Source organism: Artibeus jamaicensis, unplaced genomic scaffold, assembly GCF_021234435.1.
Source record: "Artibeus jamaicensis isolate MK-2021 breed Jamaican fruit bat unplaced genomic scaffold, CSHL_Jam_final contig_3126, whole genome shotgun sequence".
Lineage (NCBI taxonomy): Eukaryota > Metazoa > Chordata > Mammalia > Chiroptera > Phyllostomidae > Artibeus > Artibeus jamaicensis.
The window spans coordinates 18,842,216-18,863,795 of NW_026521723.1; the positions used below are offsets into that span (position 1 = coordinate 18,842,216).

Sequence of the window (21,580 nt, forward strand, 5' to 3'; positions counted from 1 at the left end):
CATGTGAGGGACCAATCTGTGTAAGAAGGTCAGCACATTCCTACTTGGTGCTGATGGCAGTTGTGTGTAAGGGCCAAGGCTGGGCGGGGCGTTAAATTTCCCTTGTTTGTGCTAATTTCTACACCCTCAGTCCAGCTGGTTTCAGTGAAATAAGGCCCAAGGAACCAGCATGTCTTGTCACTGCTGAGAATAGTTCAGAAAGGCCCCCCTTGGTGTTTGCTATTTTTTCCCCTGTGGATATGCACCTAGCAGGCCTAACTGTTCTGTAGCTTCTCCATTAGATGTGGTGCTTGCAGTCCTGCAGGAGGGTGTGCTGACTCTTTCTCTTCTGAGGCTTTTACTCTGCAGGTCGTGGGGGGTCTTCCTGGCTGCAAAGAATCTCAGGTGCTCAACTCTTGCCTGTCTCCCAGCCCACTACCCTCACAGGAGACATAGTCCTGAACTCTGTTCTGCCCCTGCCTTGCTAGCCACACTGGGTGGCAGCCCAAACGCCCTGCCCAGCTCGATTCAGTGGGAACAAACTGCGCTTTCAATCTGGTCTTTGCTGACAGAGCAGCTGTGCACAAGGTCCCTGCCTAGCCACACCTCAGCTCTCCTATTAAAACAACTCTGTGTGTCACCCACACTGCAATACTGAATCACTGCCCTTTTCTCTGCACAATCCATCTCCTCCCCCCCCCCCCCACCAAAGCAGAAAGTCTCTCTCGGTCATGGCTGGCTGCAGCCTGCCAATGCCTGTAAATGACCCAGGTGGCAACCCCTCATATTTTTAGGAGATAGGGTCCCTCTCTAGCACTCTCCTGGTTGATGCTGCAGCTATGGACATGCTGCTTGCTGTGTGTGCGTGTGTAGCCTGCATCTCCCAGACTCTATATATTCTCCCAAGTCATTCCTGATTAGGGTTAGGAGGGTCCCTGTGCAGGATTAGGGCCCCCTGACCTGGTAGAGGAGGAAGCTGCAATGCTGCGATTTCTTTCTGATCTCTGCACTGCTGCAGGTGCCACACACAGGGTATTTCCCCTTCAGTTTATAAAATCTTACCAGACAGTATGAAGCTATTTCTGTACTCCTTGGCTTCAAAACTTGATCATATCAGCTAAGATTCTGTTGATTGTTCAGGTTACTTGTCAGAAGATTAGCCAGAATTCCATGTTGGACTCAGCTTCCCCTCCTTGACCACCATCTTCCAGTCTCCTCCAAAAAAAAAAAAGTTTTCATTTTTAAGAAGACTAAGTTGAAGCTTTAGGACACAGATGGCAAACACAAGGCCCACAGGCCTAATCTGGCCCCCTCCACCTTGTTTTATCTGCCCAGCACCTTGTTTTTACCTGGTGGCAGCACCAAGCTTTCACGTAACTGTTAAGGAGTAGTTACATTTATGCAGTCCTAAAATTACATTCAACCCTTTGAAGGCAACCATGAGGCTGATGTGGCCCTTGGTGAAAATGAGTTTGACACCCCTGCTTTAGGAGGACTCGATAGACTTGAGTCAAAAAAAAAAATGACTTAGACTTAAATGTGCTAACACAGCTGGAATTGGAGGGTGGGCAGCAACCACAGACATCTATATCCAGGTTGCTCCAGGTACAGTCCGTGGATTAGTAGCACCAGCATCAGCTGGTACTTATTTATTTTTAGAGAGAGGGAAAGGGAGGGAGGGAGAAAGAGAGGGAGAGAAACATCGATGTGAGAGTGAAACATGGATTGGTTGCCTCTTGTACATGCCCTGATGGGGCACTGAATCTGCAGCCTAGGGACCAGGAATCAAACCAGCGACCTTTAGCTTTGCAAGACTGCCCAGCCAGCTGAGCCACATCAGTCAGGGCTGTTCATACATTTTTTTAAAGAAATTATAAATTGGCACATACTTATTTCTTGTAGAGGAATTTTTTCTGCAAAGCACTTGAGACAGTGTCTAGTACATAGAAAGTACTATATGAAGGTTTGTAATTATTATCATTTTTATTTGCTAATAACTATTATAATAAAATATACATATCCCTTACCTAGAAATTTAAAAAATTTTGCCTATAGTGAAACTTGTACAAATAGCTATATTAAATATTTGCATACATATGTCTGTGTCAGTCATATAAGAATGTTTCATTAAGCATTTTTCATACTAAGGAAAAAATGGAAAAAATCTCAAGTGTGTAAGGAGAGATTATAATACTACACATTAATTTTAATATTTATTGGGATATACTGGTTAACAAAATTATATAGGTTGCAGCTGCACAATTCTACAACACATCATCTGTACACTGTTGTGTGTTCACCACCCCAAGTCAAGTCTCTGTTCATCACCATTTATCTTCCCATGTCCTCCTTCACCTCCCTTTACCCCTCTCATCTAAATTCCCCCACCCCTGACGGTTGTCAGCTTGCTCTCTATCTGAGTCTGTCTCCATTTTGCTGGTTAGTTCACTTTGTTCATTAGATTCCACATATAAGTGAAATCATACAATGCTTGTCTTTCTCTGACTGGCTCATTTCACTAGTATAATAATTTCCAGGTCCATCCATGCTGTTGCAAAGGGTAAGAGTCCCTCCTTTTTTATAGCCAAGTAGTATTCCATTGTGTAAATGTACCATAGCTTTTTTATCAACTCATCTGGATATTTGGACTGCTTCTAAATCTTGGCTATTATAAATAACACTGCAGTGAACATAGAGATACATAAGTCTTTTGAATTGGCTACATATCAATTTTTTTAAAAGATCATATTTTAGTAACAGGTTATCCACATATATAATTAAGAAAAAATGTTTACATATAAATGTGTGTGTCTGAATCATTTTTTAAAATCATTTTTGAAAACAAAATTTTTATAAGTTTGTAAGTACATGAAAGAACTTGGAAGAATTATACTAAAATGTAAGCATTATCTTTGAGGGTTTAGATTATAGGAACCTTTCATTTTTTATGTAAAAATTATTTGAACTTTTACAATGAACTTGTTATTTTTTAGATAATGATTATTTAGTAGGTAATGTTGAAGAATAATTTTAACGTAAAACCACTTAATCTCACCATGCTAATGTAAATATTAATTTCTACCTGCATTGTAAAATGTTCACATTTTGTTTTTGTAAATATTATATGCCAAATCTTCCCATACATTATCTCAACTAACCTTTAAGTTTTTTCTTAATAAATACTTTGCACATATAGAAAACACAAGTAATACTATAATAGATCATATACCTATAGCTTAGATTTAACATTTTACCACTTTGGCTTTAGGTTTAAAAAAAAAATCACAGAAGTCTCTTTCTTTTCTAACACACTATTCCCTTTTTCTATCTATCTTTGCACATATCTGAATGTACTCTAAAGGATTTATATACTTTTCTATTTCTTGAAAGTTTGTATATGACAGGTTTTTCTGATTCTTGATAGTTTGGGTAAATTTTGTTAATGACTTTAGGTTTACTTAGGTTTCTTATTTCTCTATTCAATTTTGGTAATTCATATTTGTCTTGAAACTTATCCATTTAATTCACATTTTTAAATTGCTGGGGTAATTTATCCATACATAGTCCTATAATATTCATAGTTATGGTCCTTTTTTATTCCTGACATTGATTATTTGTGCCTTGTCCCTCATTTTCTTGACCAATATTGCAAGAATTTGATATATTTCATTTTTCTTCAAAGAGCCAGGTTTTGGTCTTAGTCAGATAGAGTATTACTATATGTGGTGACTAAGAATGACATCTTTGGAGTCAGATTACTTGGATTTAAATCTCAACTCTATCACCTACTGGCTGTGTGGCCTAGGGGAAATTGCTTAACCTCTTCTTCTTTCTGTATATGCACATAAGTTTGGTAAAGTAGATGAAATGGACCAGTCCCTTAAAGGGCACAAAGTTCATGCAAGAAGAAACAGATAACTTGAATATTCCTAAATCTTCTAAAGATATTGAGTTGTATTTAATACCTTTCCCCTACCCCAGCAAACACAGATCTCCAGCCACACAGATGATAGAGAATTCTACAGGCCATGTAAGGAAGACATGATATCAATTTGATACAAAATCTGTATAATTAAAAAGGAAGTAATATTTTCCAACTCATTCCTCAAGGTCAGAATCACTGCTACTGAAACATATAAGACATTATAAGAAAAAAAAGGCTACAAACAGATATCCCTTATGAACACAGATGCAAAAATTTTAGCAAATTGAATTTAACAACATATAAACTGGTTCTCAACTAGGGATGATTTTTGTCCCCTAGGGGGACATCTGGCAATATCTGGAGGCATTTTTTGTTGTCACAACTAGGGGGCAGTAGTGCTACAGGCATCTAGTGGATAGAAGCTAAGGATGCTGTTAAACATCCTATAATGCACACGACAGCAACAAAGACTCACAACCCTGAATGCCAATATTGCTGAGGATGGGAAATGCTAATATAATTAAAAGTGTATCATGACCAAGTGGTATTTTCCCAGGAAAATACAGACTTCCAAAAATCAACCAATATTCACAATATTAAAAAGTAAAAAATAAAAGCTATCTCAAAACATTACAAAGAGCATTTGACAAATTCCAGGTTATTCTTTTTTTGAATATTTTGTTTAATTACAGTTGACATACAATATTATATTAGTTTCAGGTGTGCAACATAGTGATTAGACATTTATATAATTTCCAAAATGATTACTCCATTAAGTCTAGTACTAATCTATCACCATATATAGTTATTACAATATTATTGGCTATATTCTCTATATTGTTCTTTATATCTGACTTCAACAGCCATTCTAGTCCTGGCTGGTGTAGCTCAGTGGATTGAGCATGGGCCTGTGAAGCAAAGGGTCACTGGTTTGATTCCCAGTCAGGGCACTTGCCTGGGTTGCAGGCCAGGTCCCCAGTAGGAGACACATGAGAGGCAACCACACATTGATGTTTCTCTCCCACTCTTTTTCCTTCCCTTCCCCTCTTTCTAAAAATAAATAAATAAAATCTCTTTAAAAATTGTATGTTCTACGAAAAAAGTCTTTAAAAAACAGGAAAAGTCATTATTGATTTTAAAAATCTTTCGGCAAAATAGAAAAGGAGGGAATTTGAGCTGATGAATGTCATGCAGGAAAAGCCACCAGCTTAAATCACACATAATTATAAGAGACTAAATGTTTTCCCTCTAATGTGAGAAATAAGAGAAGATTATTCACTCTCACCACTTCTATTCATTGTGTTAGAGGGTCTAATTGGTGTAGTAAGTCAAGCAAAAGAAATCAGTGGTGCCCAAGTTGGAAAAGAAGAAGTAAAACTCATTATTTACAGGTGACATGATTGTCTATGTAGAAAATATGATATTACCTACAAAAAAGCTACTGGAATAGTGAGTTTAAGCAAGGTTAAAGAATACAGGGTCACTATACAAAAATCAATTATATTTCTATGTACTAGCAATGAGTAATTAGAAATTAAAATTATGAAAACAAGGACATTTAGAACAGCTTCTAAAAATTAAATAATTATAGATAGATTTGTCAAAATATGTGAAGGACCTGTATACTGAAAAATATAAAGCATTGTTGAGAGAAATGGAGTAAATGGAGAGAGATACTGTGTTTATGTATCAAAAGAAGCAATATTAATTTTTTAAAAGATTTTATGTACTTATTTTTAGATAGAGAGGAAGGGAGGGAAAAAAAGAGGAAGAGAAACAGCAATATGTGCTTGCCTCTCCTGTGTTCACTACTGGGGACCTGGCCTGCAACCCAGGCATGTGCCCTGACTGGGAATCAAACCAGCGACCTTTTGGTTGGCAGTCCAGCGCTCAATCCACTGAGCCACACCAGCCAGAGCAGAATCAATAGTCTTAAGATGCCAAATTGATCTGTGGATTCAATGCAATTCCAATCAAAATTGCAACAGCCTTTTTAAGAAATTGAGAAGCAGTGGCTCTGAGAATTAGGTTGCCGTTTGAACCAAAGCCCACAAAAGTAGGTAAGAGTCTGTATGCTAAACCTACAGGGTAACTGCCTGTGAAAATAAAAATAATAATGATAATAATAAGTAGGATATAGAGTTTTAAAGCAATTATCATAAACATTTTTAAAACAACTATAAATTCTCTTGAAACAAATGAAAAAATAGAAAGCAGCAAAGAAATACAAATTACAAACAAAAATCAAGTATGACTTACAGAACTGGCAAATACAATAACGATAATAACAACAAAAAACTAAGGTGACAATAGATCCAACATTTGTGTCAACATCATGTTGAAGGATAGGGAGAGTGGTTCTAAAAGTGTATTTAAAGAAATAATGCCTGAAGACATCCCAAGTGAGATAAAAGATATAAACCCACAGATTCAAAATGCTGAACAAATCTCATGTATGATCAACTCAGATAAATCCATGCCAAGCTACATCATAATACAATTGAAAGCTACCCCTGGCCAGGTGGAGTGTTGTCCTGATACACCAAAGTTGAGGTTCAATCCCTAGTGCTTTGATCCCAAAGCACATAAAGGAATAAGGTAATTAATGCATAAATAGGTTGAATAGCAAATCTCTCCTCACTGTCTCTTTTCCTCTCTCTCTCTCAAATCAATAAACAAAATGGAAAGCAGACTTTGAAGGGAAGGGAAATGACACACTACCTATAAAGTGCTGTTTAAATGACAACACGTTTCTCATCTGAAACTACAGGGACCACAAGGAAGTGGCACAATATTGTTTAAGTGCTAAAAGAAATGGTAACCATGACTCTTAAGAAGGGAAAATAGCCTTTCTCAGAAAAGAGAACTAGAAGAACTTGTTACTACCAGACTACCCTTAAGAATTGGCTAAAGAGAGTTATCTAACAAGAAATTATAAAAGTCAGGAGAGGAGAAAGAACAACAGAAAAAGCAGAAATAAAATACACACAAAAAATTATGGATTTTTGTGTGACTTATCTAAATTATACATGATGATTAAAACAAAAATGGTAGCATGTTTTGATACTCCAGATAATATTTACAAGTGGAGAATGTAAAGGAAACTAAATGAAAGTGAGGTTTCTATACCTTCCTTGAAGTGGTAAAGGATTGATAAGTCATATATACAAATATTCTGAAATACTCAAAGCAATCACTAGGAAAAATATACAAAGTGGTGCTTTCAAAAACATCATAAAGATGGAATTCTAAAGTGGTTCAAGTAACTCACAGAAAGGCAAGAAAAGAGAAGCAGAATAATGAATACAGAGGAAAAAACAAAACAAATAACAAAGTGACACATATAAGGTCTAACACATCATTAATTACCTTAAATGTAACTGGTTTAATAAACCAACTAAAATTTCTTCTACCAGAAATTTGTAGAAGATATAAAAAAGATACATCTACATGCTGTTAAAAGGAAACATCTCAATATCTATAAAATATACAGGTTGAAAATATATGCCATGCAAACATTGATTTTAAAAAGCTGTGTGGCTGCATTAATATTATAAAAAGTAGACTCAGAGCAAAGCAAATTACTACAAAGTGGGACACCTCCAAAACAAAATACATGAATCAAAAACTAATAGAGCTGAAAGGAAAAATAAACAAATCCACAATTATACTTGGGTTCATCAATACTCTGCTCTTAGCAACTGAAAAACCTACTAGACAGAAAGTCAGCAAAGATATCAAAAAGCTGAACAGTGTAATTAACAGGATATAATTGACACCTATATATCTAGATCTCTATTACATCTATCATGCAACAACAATGGGCTTCACCTTTTTTTTCAAGTGCCCCTGGAATATTTATCAAGATAGACCATATCCTGGGCTATAAAACAAGTCAATCAATTTATAAAAACTGAAATTATTACATATTTTCTGACTATAATGGAATAAAACTAAAAATAACAAATAACAAGGGAACCTCTGAACATTTGGCAATAAAACAACACACTTCTAAATGATCCATGGTTTAAAGAAGAAGAATCAAGGATAATTAAAAATACATGGAACTAAATGTCTAAAGTAAATGCAGCATACCAAAACATGTAGGTTACAGCCAGAGGAGTGCTCAGAGGAAAACTTATTGCACTGAATGATTATTTTAGGAATAAGGAAAGTTGTCATATTAATAATTTAAGTTCCTACCTCAAACTAGAAAAAAGCATATTAAATTCAGCAAGTGAAAAAGGAGCAAATTATTAAAATAAAGACAAATCAATGGAGTTGAAAACAAATACAATAGGGAAAAATTAGTGAAACAAAAAGTGGTTCATCCAAAAATTAATACTACTGATAAGCTTCTAGTAAGATTGACAAAATAAAAAGACACAAATCACTAATGTCAGGAATATAATGCTATTTCAGATTCAGCAGCCATTAAAAGGATTATAAAGGGATGTTGTGACTTTGCTTATAACTTTTACAATTAAGAAGAAATGGGCCAAGTCCTTAAAAGCTAAAAATTGCCAAAACTCAACCAAGATGTGAATAATCTGAATAGTCCTATAACCACTAAACAATTGAAAGCAGATTTCTTAGCAGAACACTTGCATGCTGAGAGAGTGGGATGATATTTTTATAGCGGTAAAAGAAACAAAACCCTTCCCAACCAAGAATACTTTAACCAGCGAAATTCTCCTTCAGAAACAAAGGAGTCTCCCAGATAAACAAAAGGTGAGGGATTTTATCGCGCTCAGACCTGCCTTACAAGAAATGCTAAAGGAAATGTGAAACCTACTTTACTATAAATTTAAAAAACAAAAGTATTGAAATTAACTGGAGCTACAATAATTTGTTAACGAATACACAATTTTCAAGGATGTAAATTGTGGCATCAAAACATAAAATGTAAAGAGGGGAATAAAAAGTAAGGTCTTTTAAGAGAAATTATTATCAGCTTAAAATAGAGTGTTATAATTGTAAGAGATTTTATTTAGGTTCATAGTAAACCATAAAGTGAAAACCTCTAGTAAATACATAAACAGAAGGGAATGAAGAATACCACTATGTAAATTCATCAGATCACCAAGGAAAACAGCCAGAAGAACAAAAGAACTATAAAACAGCCAGAAAATAATTACAGGGTGGCACTTTATCAATAATTACTTCAAAGTGAAATGGATTAAATTCTCCAACCAAAAGATAATAGAGTAGCTGAATGGATAAAAAACGAGATGCCAGGGAGAGTGTTTAAAGTTAGAAGACCAAGGACAGAACCTTAAAATCCAGTGATTAAAGATCAAACATAGAGCCTTCCTACCCCTGGTCCCCGCAAAAAAGAAAACAAGATCCAACTATTAGTACCTACAGGAGACTTACTTCAGCTTTGAGGACATACATAGTGAAAGTGATGGGATAGAAAAAGATTCCATTCAAAGGGAAACTGAAAAAGGAGTCAAAAACTGTCACAAGAGATAAAGAAGGTCATTATCAAATAATAAAGGGATCAGTCATCAAGAGGATATAACAGTTGTATGTGTACCCAATATTGGAGTACCTAAATGTAGTAAATATTAATACATTTGAAGGGAGAAATAGAGACAGCCATGCAATAATAGCAGGGGACTTTAATACCCTATTTTTAACAATGGATAAACTATTCGTGCAGAAAATCAGTAACATTAGATTTGAACTACATGTTAAACAACATAGACCTAACAGACTTCACATAAAATATTCCATCCAACAGCAGCAGAATGCACATTCTTCTCAAGCAGGCATGGAACATTCTTTGTGATAGGTCATATGTTAGGTTAAAAAAAATCAGTCTTACACAGTAAGTGCTGGTGAGGTTGTGGAGAAAAGGGAAGCCTGCTGCATTGTTGATGGGAGTGCAGACTGGTGCAGCCACTGTGGAATGCATGGAATTTTCTCAGAAAACTAAAATTGGAACTGCCTTTTGACTCAGCAGTTCCACTGCTGGGATTATACCCTAAGAATCCTGAAACACCAGTTCAAAAGAACCTATGCACCCCAGTGTTCATAGCAGCATAATTTATAATAGCCAAGTGCTGGAAGCAACCTAGGTGCCCATCAGTAAATGAGTGACTCAAAAAACTGGTACATTTATACAGTGGAATACTACACAGCAGAAAGGAGGATATGATCTCCCATATAAGTGGAATCCAATCAACAAAACAAGCAAGCAAAATATAACCAGAGACACTGAAATAAAGAACAAACTGACAATAACCAGAGAGTAGAGAGATAACAGGGGAAAGAAGGGAAAGGGTTGTCAAGGGACATGTGCAAAGGACACATGGACAAAGCCAAAGCAGGGTGGGATTGAGGGTAGGGCAGGGGAAAATGGTGGCAGGAAAAATGGAGACCATACTTGAACAACAATTTTTAAAAATCAGTCTTAACAAAATTAAGGAGATTGAAATCATGTTGAGTATCTTTTCCAACCAAAGTAGTATGAACGTAAAATCAATGACAGGAAGAAAACTACAAAAATCACAAGTATGTAGAAATCAAACAACATAATCCTAAACACCAATGGATCAAAGAAGAAATAAAAAGAAATTAAAAATATCTTGAAATAAATGAAAATTGCAGTGCAATGTGACAAAACTTACGGGGTGCAATAATAAGAGCAGTTCTAAAGGGGATGATTATAGCAGTAAATGCCTACAGTCAGAAAAAAAGAAAGATCTCAACTCACCTAACTTTATACCTCAAGGAACAAATTAAGCCAAAAGTTAAAAGAAGGAGGAAATAATAAAGGTCAGAGCAGAAATAAAAGAAGTAGAGACTAGAAAACAATAGAAAAGGTGAGGGAAACTAGGTTGGTTTTTTGAAAAGATAAAACTGACAAAACTTTAATTGGACTAACAATGAAAAATAGAAGACTCAAAATCTGAAATGAAAGGGATATCACAACAAATACTATAGGAGATTATTATGAATAATTATATGCTAACAAATTGGATTACCTAGAAAAAAAATGGACAAGTTCTTAGAAATCTACCAAGACTGAATCATGAAGAAACAGAAAATCTGAACAGACCAATATTGTAAGGAAATTCAATCAATAACCAAAAACTCCTAGCAAAGAAAAGCCAGGACCAGCTGGCTTCCCTGATGTATTCTACTTGGTGTTTAAAGAGGAACTAATGCCATTTATTTTCAAACTATTCCAGAAAATTGAAGAGGAGGGAACACTTTTAGATTCATTTTATGAGGCCAGCATTACCCTGATAACCAAAGCCAAACGAGGGCACTCGGGAAAGAAAAAATTACAGGCCAATATTTGTTGAGTATAGATGCAAAAATCCTTAGTAAAAAACTAGTAAACTGAATTCAACAGCATATTAAAAGGATTATACACCATGATTAAGTGGGTTTTTTGCCTGGTATGCAAGGAATGTTTCAACATATGCAAATGAATAAACACAATACCCCCGATAACAGAATAAAGACTAAAAATTATATGATCATCTGAATAGATACAAAAAAGTATTTGACAAAAATTTAACATACTTTCATGATAAAAACTAATGTGTTGTATACTCTTTGAATATATACAATTTTACTTGTCAACTACACCTCAATAGAGATGGCAAAAAAGAAGTGCATCTATATGTACTGTGTTGCATTATATGTATTGGAGGAATAAGAACAAGAATTGGAGGGTGGCTTCTGTGAAAATAGGTTTTCATTTTCACAATTTTAATCTTTCACATTTTTCTTATATTTTGAGTTATATGTATATTTAAGTATAATAGTATAAATAAATGTAGTGTTTAGATTTAGACATTGCCTATGTCCTTTAATTTTCATAATCTCAACATTAAAGCATGGCTTGGCTTGATGGTAAAGAAAAAAAATTAGGATCCCGGTTGGTGCAGCTAAGTGAATTGAGCACCAGCTTGTGAACCAAAAGGTTGCTGGTTCCATTCCCAGTCAGGGCACGTGCCTGGGTTGCGGATCAGGTCCCCAGTAGGGGGTGCACGAGGTAACCACACATTGCTGTTTCTCTCCCTCTCTTTGTTTCTCTTTTCTCCTCTCTCTAAAAATAAATAAAATCTTTAAAAAATAAAAAAAGTAGGAGAGTTACTTGAACTCTGTGTATATGTTGTCCAGAAATGGAACAGAAAGAGAGAGGTATTATAGAGGAGAGCCAGAAGGAAAACATTTGGGTCCACAGATGCAGGTTTTCAGGAAAATTTGAAAGCTTCTTTCTTTCCTTTTTTTTTTTTTTTTAACTTTTAGTTGGGTGATGACAAAGAGTGAACTCAAGCTCTAATAATAGGTGAATTGAGTATCAAAATCTAAAATGCCAGTTTCCAAGTAGAATTTAAGTAGAATGTATATTCACAAGAGAATATTAACATGATTATTCCTGGGGAGTAGGATTAATGGAACTTTAAAGAAGGGGTGAGAGAAAGATACTACTTTTCATTTCGTACTAGTAGAGTAGCTATTTAAATAAATGCTGTAAATGTATGTTTAAATTCTTTGTCAACACTTTCTTACAAACTACACATTCAAACTTGATTATATTTATTCAGTATATCTATTTAGTATTTATTTATTTAACCTATTTATTAACTTCTGTTATATTTTCAGAACTGAAGGCAGAAGCCAGTCTAATGGACCAGATGAGTAGTTGTGATAGTTCATCGGATTCTAAAAGTTCATCATCTTCAAGCAGTGAGGATAGTTCCAGTGACTCAGAAGATGAAGAATACAGATCCTCTCCTTCTGATCCAGGGAATTGTACCTCAGGACATCCTACTATGTCTGCCACGGCGCATTGCAGGATTTCCAGTATAGATGCTGGTCATAATAGATACCATGACAATAGTGGCCTTCTGATGAATACTTTAAGTAAGTATATATAAGTAAGTGTAAATGAGTCTACCTATATACATAAGTAAGAATTCACAGTGAAGCCATACTGATTATGATCTAAAATTTGGATAATTCTTGTTTTATTCATTTGGCACTATTATTACCTTCTTATTGAATTATTCATTTTCTTTTGACCTCTAACATAATGTCTCCTGTCTTTCTAGATACTTTTCATCTGTCCTTTGCTGGTTTACAAGTGTAATATTCTACTTGGTTATTAGAGCTGGAGTTCTTCATGACTTAATCCTAGATGGTTTTTCTTCTTTTTCTTCTATACTCTTTCCCTGGATAATCTCTATATTTCTGTCGCAATCAGTTAGATCAACTTGTACATTTGCATCTCAATCCAGACCTCTGGGCTCTAGATGCACAAATCCAGCATCATCTTTTAGTAAAAGTCATTTCAAATTCACTTAGCTCAAAACCAACTTGTAATTGGCTGAACGTGTTTCCATTTAGTAAAAGACAGGATTCGTCTAATTATGCAAACCAGAAGCCTGATTGTATTCAAGGGTTGACTTCCTCTCTTTCTTTACAGTATAGTCAGTCCTTCACCAAAGTCCTATTTATTTTACCTCCTTAATATTTCTCAAATTCATCTATTCTCTGTATCTGTACCACTATTACTATAGTTAAATATTCCATTATTTCCTGCTTCAACTATGCAATGACTTCCTGATTAGTTCATCCTATATCTACTCAAATCCATGTTTGATCTCTTGTGTACACTGCAGCATATTGATCTTCTCATAATTCAACTATAATTTGTGACCTCTTCTGCTTTAAATTTATTAATAGCTTATAATTCTTTTAGGATAGCAACAAAACACCTTAACATAATGGCCTTGCTCTTTGTGGTACAGTAACATTTACCACTTTTTGCCACTGTACTCAAATCCTTTTACCAAGCCCAAGGCCCTTATAAATGTTGTCCATTCATCCAGAAACACTTCTTTCTTTTCATGTAGTTAACTTTTTAAATTGTTCAGATGACAAAGTTTGTTTTGTCAAAAAAGCATTTTTTAATCAACTTTTTAAAAAATTTTTATTTAGTTATTTTTCAAGTACATTTTTTGTCTATTTCTCCCATCCCAGCCCCCCCTGCCCTGTCTCCCCCCTCTCTTCCATTTCCCCCTCCAGTCCTCATCCCTGTGTCTTTCATACTTGTTCCTCAATCAAAAAAGCATTTTTGACCTTCCCGACAAGATCAGATCTCCTTTTTTTATAGACCTTCAGATTAATATCTTCTTTATATCAAATGTCACAATAATAAATTTATATTAATTGTCTGATTTGCTCTCTTTCAAAGCATAAGCTTCAGGAGGACAGCAATCTTGTTTATTTTTGTTTATCATTGAATACTATTACCTAATAGTACCTGATATTCAGTAAATATTTTTAATAAAGGTATGCAGGTTGATATTCTCTGGGGATGAATAGGACTTCCTATATGTTTAAAACTAATCTCACTGTATAAATTAATCATGATAAAGTAAGCAGTTAGGAGAGACTGACTAGCTCTAGCCTAGTAATAGAATTAAACAATAGAGGAGCCAAGAGAGGGTCGCAGAGAGAGTAAGACTGTGAGTTAATTAGGGACCAGGAAAGATCTTTTTGAACTTTCATTATTTATATCTTTAATATTATTACTTATAACTTGAGGAGTAACACTGGAGCATCAGATTTTCTGTGGAGTTTTTTTGTTTTTATTTCCATTACCATTTAGATCCCTTGCTTCCCACTTTTCCCCCACAATTACCACACCGTTGTCCATGCCCATGAGTCCTTTTTCTTTTTTGTTCCATCCTTCCCCCTTCTAATCTCCCCGACTGCTCATAGCTGTCATCCTGTTCTCAATGACTCCGTCTCTGTTTTGCTTGTTCAGTTTGTTCATTGGATTCCACATATGAGTGAAATCATACGGTATTTGTCTTTCTCTGACTGGCTTATTTCACTTAGCATAATGGAAAGATAGTGGCAGAGGGTTTAATTCACTAGGAGGATAAACAGTTATGAATTGGTATGCCCATAATAACATATGTTTACCACACATGTATATATATTAAAATATATAGTTATATATATGTATATATATAAAAAATAAAAATTGACAGAAGTAAGAGAAATTTACAAGTCTTTATCATAGTGGAAGATTAATACACCTGTAATTGATCAGACAAAATTTAGTAAGGGCAGATAAAATCTTTTCACAATGTAATTTATGTACCTATTCTATTAGGATAGAATTCTACAATCCAAAAATGTGAAGTGAGTATTTGTTTAAGGTATACATAAAACATTTATAGAAATTCTTGAATAAGGAAATAACACATTTTGAAGAATTTCTATTTTTTATTGATTATTTATATGATTATAATACAATGAAAATATAAATAGCAAGTATTAATTTAAAATACATGCTTAGAAACGTCAGTGCACATGCCTAGTAACTTATATGTTAGAAGGAAGCCACAATAAAATTACAGAATATTTATAATTAGTATCAAAAATAATACATCTCATGATTGCAGAGGGGAGGGAATGAAGAGGGTACAAGGGGGATAAATGGTAATGGAAAAAAAACAATAAAAAATAAACTTAAGAAAACTAACAATATATCTCAGCAATTTTGTAATGCAGCCAACATGGTACTTACAGGGAAATTTATAGCCTCAAAAAGCTTTTTTTTAAATTGCAAACAGATGAATGAAAGTTTTATTTTGAGGAACTAGAAGAATAATTAATAACAAAGGAAGCAAAAGAAAAGTAATATAGATAACAATTTAAATTAATGTAATAGAAAACAAAGGAACATTAGAGGATTAAGAAAAAAACAAATAATTTCTTTGGAAACTAACAAAAAAGACCAACCTCTAAAAAGGCTGATGAATAAAAAAAAGGCATAAATAAACAATATTAGGAATGAAAACTGATTAAAATTATAGCTTTAATATGCTTTTATTTTTTAAGTTCGAGAATTTTGTTCCTAATTCTCTACAAATTCTACAAAGTTTCAGAGTATAGGAAATTAGGGAAAGTGATCCAATTTTTAGTAATTCTAGGATAATCTCAATGTCAAAACTGTATAAGAACAAGATAAAAAGCAATGTGGGTGGATTTCCTATAAGAACATGGATGATGCAAAATTACTAAATAAGATAGTAGCAAATTGAATAACCAGTGTACTTAAAAGCAAACTAAATCATGACCAAGTGAAGGTTATCACAAAAATTGAAGAAGTGTTCAGTATCTGAAACAATGTCAATATAATATACCACATTAACAGGTTATAGGAGTAAAGCCATATGATAATTTCAACAAATTTTAATTTGCCAAAATTCAGTTTTTATTAATTTAAAAACTTTTACTGAGGGTTGAATATGAGAGAATTTCTTTTGCTTCATGAAAACTAACTACAAAAACAAAACTATGGCCAATATTATTGTAATAGAGACTCTACAGGCATTCTCATTAAAGTCAGGAAGAAGACAATGAGGCCTCATACTGTGGTTTTTATTCAACATTGTGCTGATTCTAGCAAATGCAATTTAAAAAATAAAAGAAAGATATAATAATTGGAAACGAGATAAAATTCTCCTTATTTATAGAAAATTTGGATTTTCTATATAGAAAATCCAGTGAATCAACTAACTATAGAAATAATAAAAGAATTTGGAAAGATCGAGGATAGAAAAATTACATGCAAAAGTTAGTAATAATTTGTTATACCAGTAATAACTACTTGGGATTTCTTTAGAAGAAAATTAGTGAATTTATTTTCTCAATATATCTTATCCAATCTGCAGGTTTCCTAATAAGGAGAAGTAAACCCTCTCTTACATGTAACTATCCCATTTCTCGATTTTATCACAGTTTTTATAATAGATGATTTTAAGTCCCTCTTATTGTCTTAAAATGAATTTTATAGCTTATATACATACATCTTTGAAAATAATTTAATATGATACCAAAGACAAAATAAAAATAATTTATAGTTAACTAATATACAGGGGTGGGAAAAAGTAGATTTACAGTTATAATACAAAAATACAATAATTAAGAAATAGTAGCCCTGGCTGGTGTAGCTCAGTGGATTGAGCGCGGGCCTGCGAATCAGACAATTGCGGTTCGATTCCCAGTCAGGGCACATGCCAGGTTTGCAGGCCCGTTCCCTGCAGGCCAGTTCCCAGCAGGGGATGCACGAAAGGCAACCATACATTGATGTGTTTCTCTCTCTCTCTCCTTCCCTTCCCCTCTAAAGATAAATAAATAAAATCTTAAAAAAAAAAAAGAAATAGTAATATAAGAATAAACTATGTTTTTCATACTCACAACTTTAAACCTACCTGTGCCCACCCCTATATATCCACTCTAAAAATATTCAAGCATGGCTATACCAGAAGACACAGTGAAGTAGCTAATGTTTGCACTTACTTTTAATGAATAAATTTGTAATTAAGCAAGACAGCATTAAACTCATATTCTCAATAATTTTTATTTAATATGTTGGAATAAGGACTGGAAAAGTATATACATATACAAGGTCTGGCAGAAGTAACATCTGCTTGAGTGTGGTTAGTAGGGTAATAATGTGGGTGTAATAATTTATAGTTTTAATTTGAACCTGTCACCTAAAATGTCATATTGTGTGCTTGAGTGTGATAGTATTACATTACAGAATTACGTGCTTATGATTTTGGAATACAAAATGCTGTAATGAAAAGAAAGCACTATTTATGCTGGACTCTGTATATTCACAGACTTGCACATACAGACAAGTATTGAATTGCTGTATTGCTGACCCAAATACAGTGAGCAGCATTGTGATCACTAATTTGTTTTCCCAAACGATTAAAAACGGAAAATCTTTGTATGGTTCTGAGAAAAACAAAATAAGGTGTTCTTTTAGTTGACATGATAGCTACATCCTTGTACATTTACATGTATGTTTTAATCTGTGTGAAAATTTTTTAGTTTATAAAAAAGCATTTAGGTTATTGCCTGAAATTACTGTATAAACAGGTCTTCCAAGTACATGAATATCCCACTGGAATTTCAAGTTTTACAGAATGTGGAAGAGATCACTATTGTACAAGACTGGCCCTGGCATTGCAAGACATTTGGCATCTCTAAATTCCCCTCCCACTAAATGCCACTAGCAATCGGCAAATCATCTGGATAAGCAACTAGTCATGTAAATTACTGTAACATTTCCCAGGGAACAGTATTGATCTCATTGAAAACCACTTGTTTAGATGTCTAAAATGCATTTGCTATGAGTAAATTCCCTCTTTTCCAGGTTATAATTACCATTTCTATTGAAAACAATCAAAAGGTACTAAGCGTCTCATATTCAAAGGCTAATCTCATATCTCCAAGACTGAACATTTTAACAACATGGTAATACTATGCATATAACCTCCTATAGCAGGAAGTCTAGTAAGAAAAGTAGGACTCAGGATGTTTGGGTTTGTGTTATTCAGGAAACTCATATTACAGGCATCAGATCAAGTATAACATTCTTATGCTATTCAATAGTTGTAGAATAAGTTGGAATTTAAGTTTTGAAAATGATAAAATGGTCATGGGAGCCAGATGCACAAAGAAACTTTAGCAGATTTCTTAATCAAATGATAATATCAGTTCTGAACTTCAGATAATGGACTGAGATATTTTACAACAACTTGAATAGTGCCTAAAAACTACTCCTCTTAAGCTCTTCAAAATAGGCCAGCTGTTGTTGATTATGGATGAGTTAAAACTATAAATATATTTTTAGCCATTTAAATTTACTACCCAAATGATTTTGTCCAATCCCATAGCTTTCAAGCTTCAAATAAACCCCTACAATCGATGACTCCCAAATCTTTATTTCCAGCTCTAGTCTCTACCTTGAGTTCCAAACGTGTATATCCAATTGCTTATACCATATATACTTAAATATTTACTAGGTATCTCAAATACCATGTAAGTAATTACATGGTACCATGTCAAAAATTGACCTTGTGGTTTTTCTCATACAGTCTTGTTCTTCTCATGTTTCTCATCTCAGTAAATGCTCCAGTTTTTGATTCAGTTATTCAGACCAGAAACTTTGGGGGTCATTATTTACTTTTCACTTTCTCTTATGCCCCATAATCCAGTGCTTTTGGTAGTCATGTAAGCTCTACCTTCAAAGTATATTATAAGTCTGCCCACCCGAACCACCCGAGTCAAAACCAGTATTATTTCTTATGTGAGAAATTTCAACCAACTCTAAATGCTCTCCCTGATTCCAAGTTTCTTCTACTCCATTATAGTTTATTCAGTGGTGTCCAATTTGGTTGCCTGCTTATAATTTCTTTCTTTTTTTTTTCTGAGAATATTTTTTTATAATTAATTTTATTTAGTTATTTTTCAAGTACAGTTTTTTGTCTATTTTTCCCATCCCAGCCTCCCCCGCCCCTTGCTCCCCACCTCCCTCCCATTTCCACCCCCCTTAGTTCTCATCCCTGTGTCCTTCCTATTTGTTCCTCCAAATCCCTCCCCCTTTTTCCCCTTAACTTCCCTTCCTTCTCCCCTCTGGTCACTATCCCCTTGTTCTTTATTTCAGTGTCTTTGTTTTTTTTTTTTTCTGCTTGCTTATTTGTTTTGTTGTTTAGCTTCCTGTTAAAGAGTTCACACCATAAAGCCTGCTTATAATTTCTGATGAATTCCCATTTCAAACAAAATTCAAAGTTTTTACCACGACCTAGAAAGCATGATCTTCTAGATATTTTTCTGACCTCATTTCTTGTCGTTCTCCTCCTCATTCTTTTCACTCCAGCCACAGTGACCTTCGCACAGTCGGAGAACGCAAGCACACTTCTGCTGTGGGGCATTTTTTTGTGTGTGCCGTTCCCTGAGCCTAGACAGTTACCCCTCTCCATATTTTCATGACTTTATTTTTACATCTGGATCTCTGTTCAAATGTCCCCTCTTAAGGAGGCCTTCCCAACTACCTTATCTAATATAGCGCTTTTCACCACTCTCTCCATACCCATCTTTATTTTTTCAAAGTATTTATCCCTACTTAGCATTATATTCTATATTTTTTATTTGTTTATTGTCTGTTTCCCTCAATGGAATATAAGTTTCATGACCATAATCACATGGATGAATTATAAAAGGAATCAATGACCTATGCTTAACAAATACAATACAATATGCAGTGATTTTGACGACATTTCAAAATGATATAGTATGATCTTCTAAACCACATTTTCTCTCATTTCCTGATGTAATTAATCAGTGGTATAAAAAGAGGGTGATGTTGGTATGTAAAAGAACACTAAAATAATATCATCTACTAAAACTATGCTGAAGATTGATGGTGTATTTTTTCTTTATAGCTAGTATGGATTCCTTGAATTACTAATGATGTGACTAAATCATAGGATCAGCAATCTGATTACTAATGACAAAAATATTGGCTAAACATGATCACTTGGGATTACTTTTTGTATAATATTTGTTATCCAAAAATATAATGAATATTTAAAACGTTTTAGTTTATAAAAAAGTATTTAGGTTATTCCCCGAAATTATTGTATGAACAGGTCTTCCAACTACATGAATATCCCACTAGAATTACTAAAATTTTGTTGTTTTTTATTTTAGGAAGTGATTTGCAGCTGAGTGAATCAGGAAGTGACACTGATGACTGAAGAAACATTCAGCTATCCACATAAAATTTACAAAACATGTAATAATTTATTTTATATTAAGAAAAAAATTTCTAAGACTGAGGAAAATGCACCTTAACTTTAAATGGTAAAAGAAATGAAATTCGATTCAGAATTTTCAGTTGATGTTACTTTTTTTACCTTTTATGGGTACCAGCATTTTCAGTTGTTTTCATTTAATCTTAAACTTTTTTCAAGTTTTAATGATGAGAAAAGAGACTCAGAGGTTAGTCTCTTTGAGGTTAGTTTCTTGCCCACATATTGTTAGTTAAGAAGTAGCAGATCAGATAAAAAAAAAAAAGTAGCAGATCAGGTAGGTGTTCTATTGTTCAAGTTCAGTGCTTTGTTTTACCACATTGCTGTCTCCAATTGTGAAATGTCAAAACTATGGATTTATAATAAATTCTTTGATTTTAATTATATCTCCGAGCCTTTTCTATCTCATATTCCTCAAGTTTTGTTGAAATATATTAATTCTTGACATAATTAAGCTATAATTTAGGGTATGGTGAAGCTAAATAATTATTTAAAATAAGTATTTCATAATATTTTAATCATTTTCTTATTTTGCTTTTGAGAGAAAACTAAGCAGTTAAGTGTTGTGAAGATAATTAATATTTACATCATTAACATTTTTTAATCTGGATGAAAGATAAATATTATAGTTGAAAGCTACTGACCAGTAGCAAGGTTTTTTAATTATTAAACTTTATTTTTTTTAGGGCAGTTTTAGTTTCATAACAAAATTGAGTAGAAAGTACAGCAAATTCTCATATACTTCCTATCATACTCATGCACAACCTCCCTTACTATAAACATCCTGACCAGAGTGGTATATTTTTTACAGTTGATGAACCTACATTGACACATCATCACTCACAGCCCATAGTTTATATTAGAGTCACTCTTCATGTCATACATTCTTTAGGTTTTGACGAATGTATAGTGACATGTATCTACCATTACAGTAGTATACAGAATAGTTTCACTGCCCTGAAAATCCTGTGCTCTGCATATTCATCCCTCCCCACCAATTTTTAGACCTCTCTTATTTTTCAGT

At 33.9% G+C, this 21,580-nt stretch overlaps 1 protein-coding gene across 2 annotated transcripts in view; it reads left to right on the forward strand.

Moving 5' to 3' along the window:
- The window catches only part of EAF2 (ELL associated factor 2), a 49,596-nt gene extending 28,670 nt beyond the window's left edge, over positions 1–20,926 (forward strand). For both annotated transcript variants that reach the window (XM_037142271.2, XM_037142272.2), the window contains 2 exons: positions 12,533–12,793; positions 20,456–20,926. In XM_037142271.2, coding sequence (XP_036998166.2) covers positions 12,533–12,793; positions 20,456–20,502 — 308 coding nt within the window. In that variant the 3' untranslated portion in view covers positions 20,503–20,926. The remainder of the gene's footprint in view (positions 1–12,532; positions 12,794–20,455) is intronic.
- The last annotated feature ends 654 nt before the right edge of the window (positions 20,927–21,580 follow it).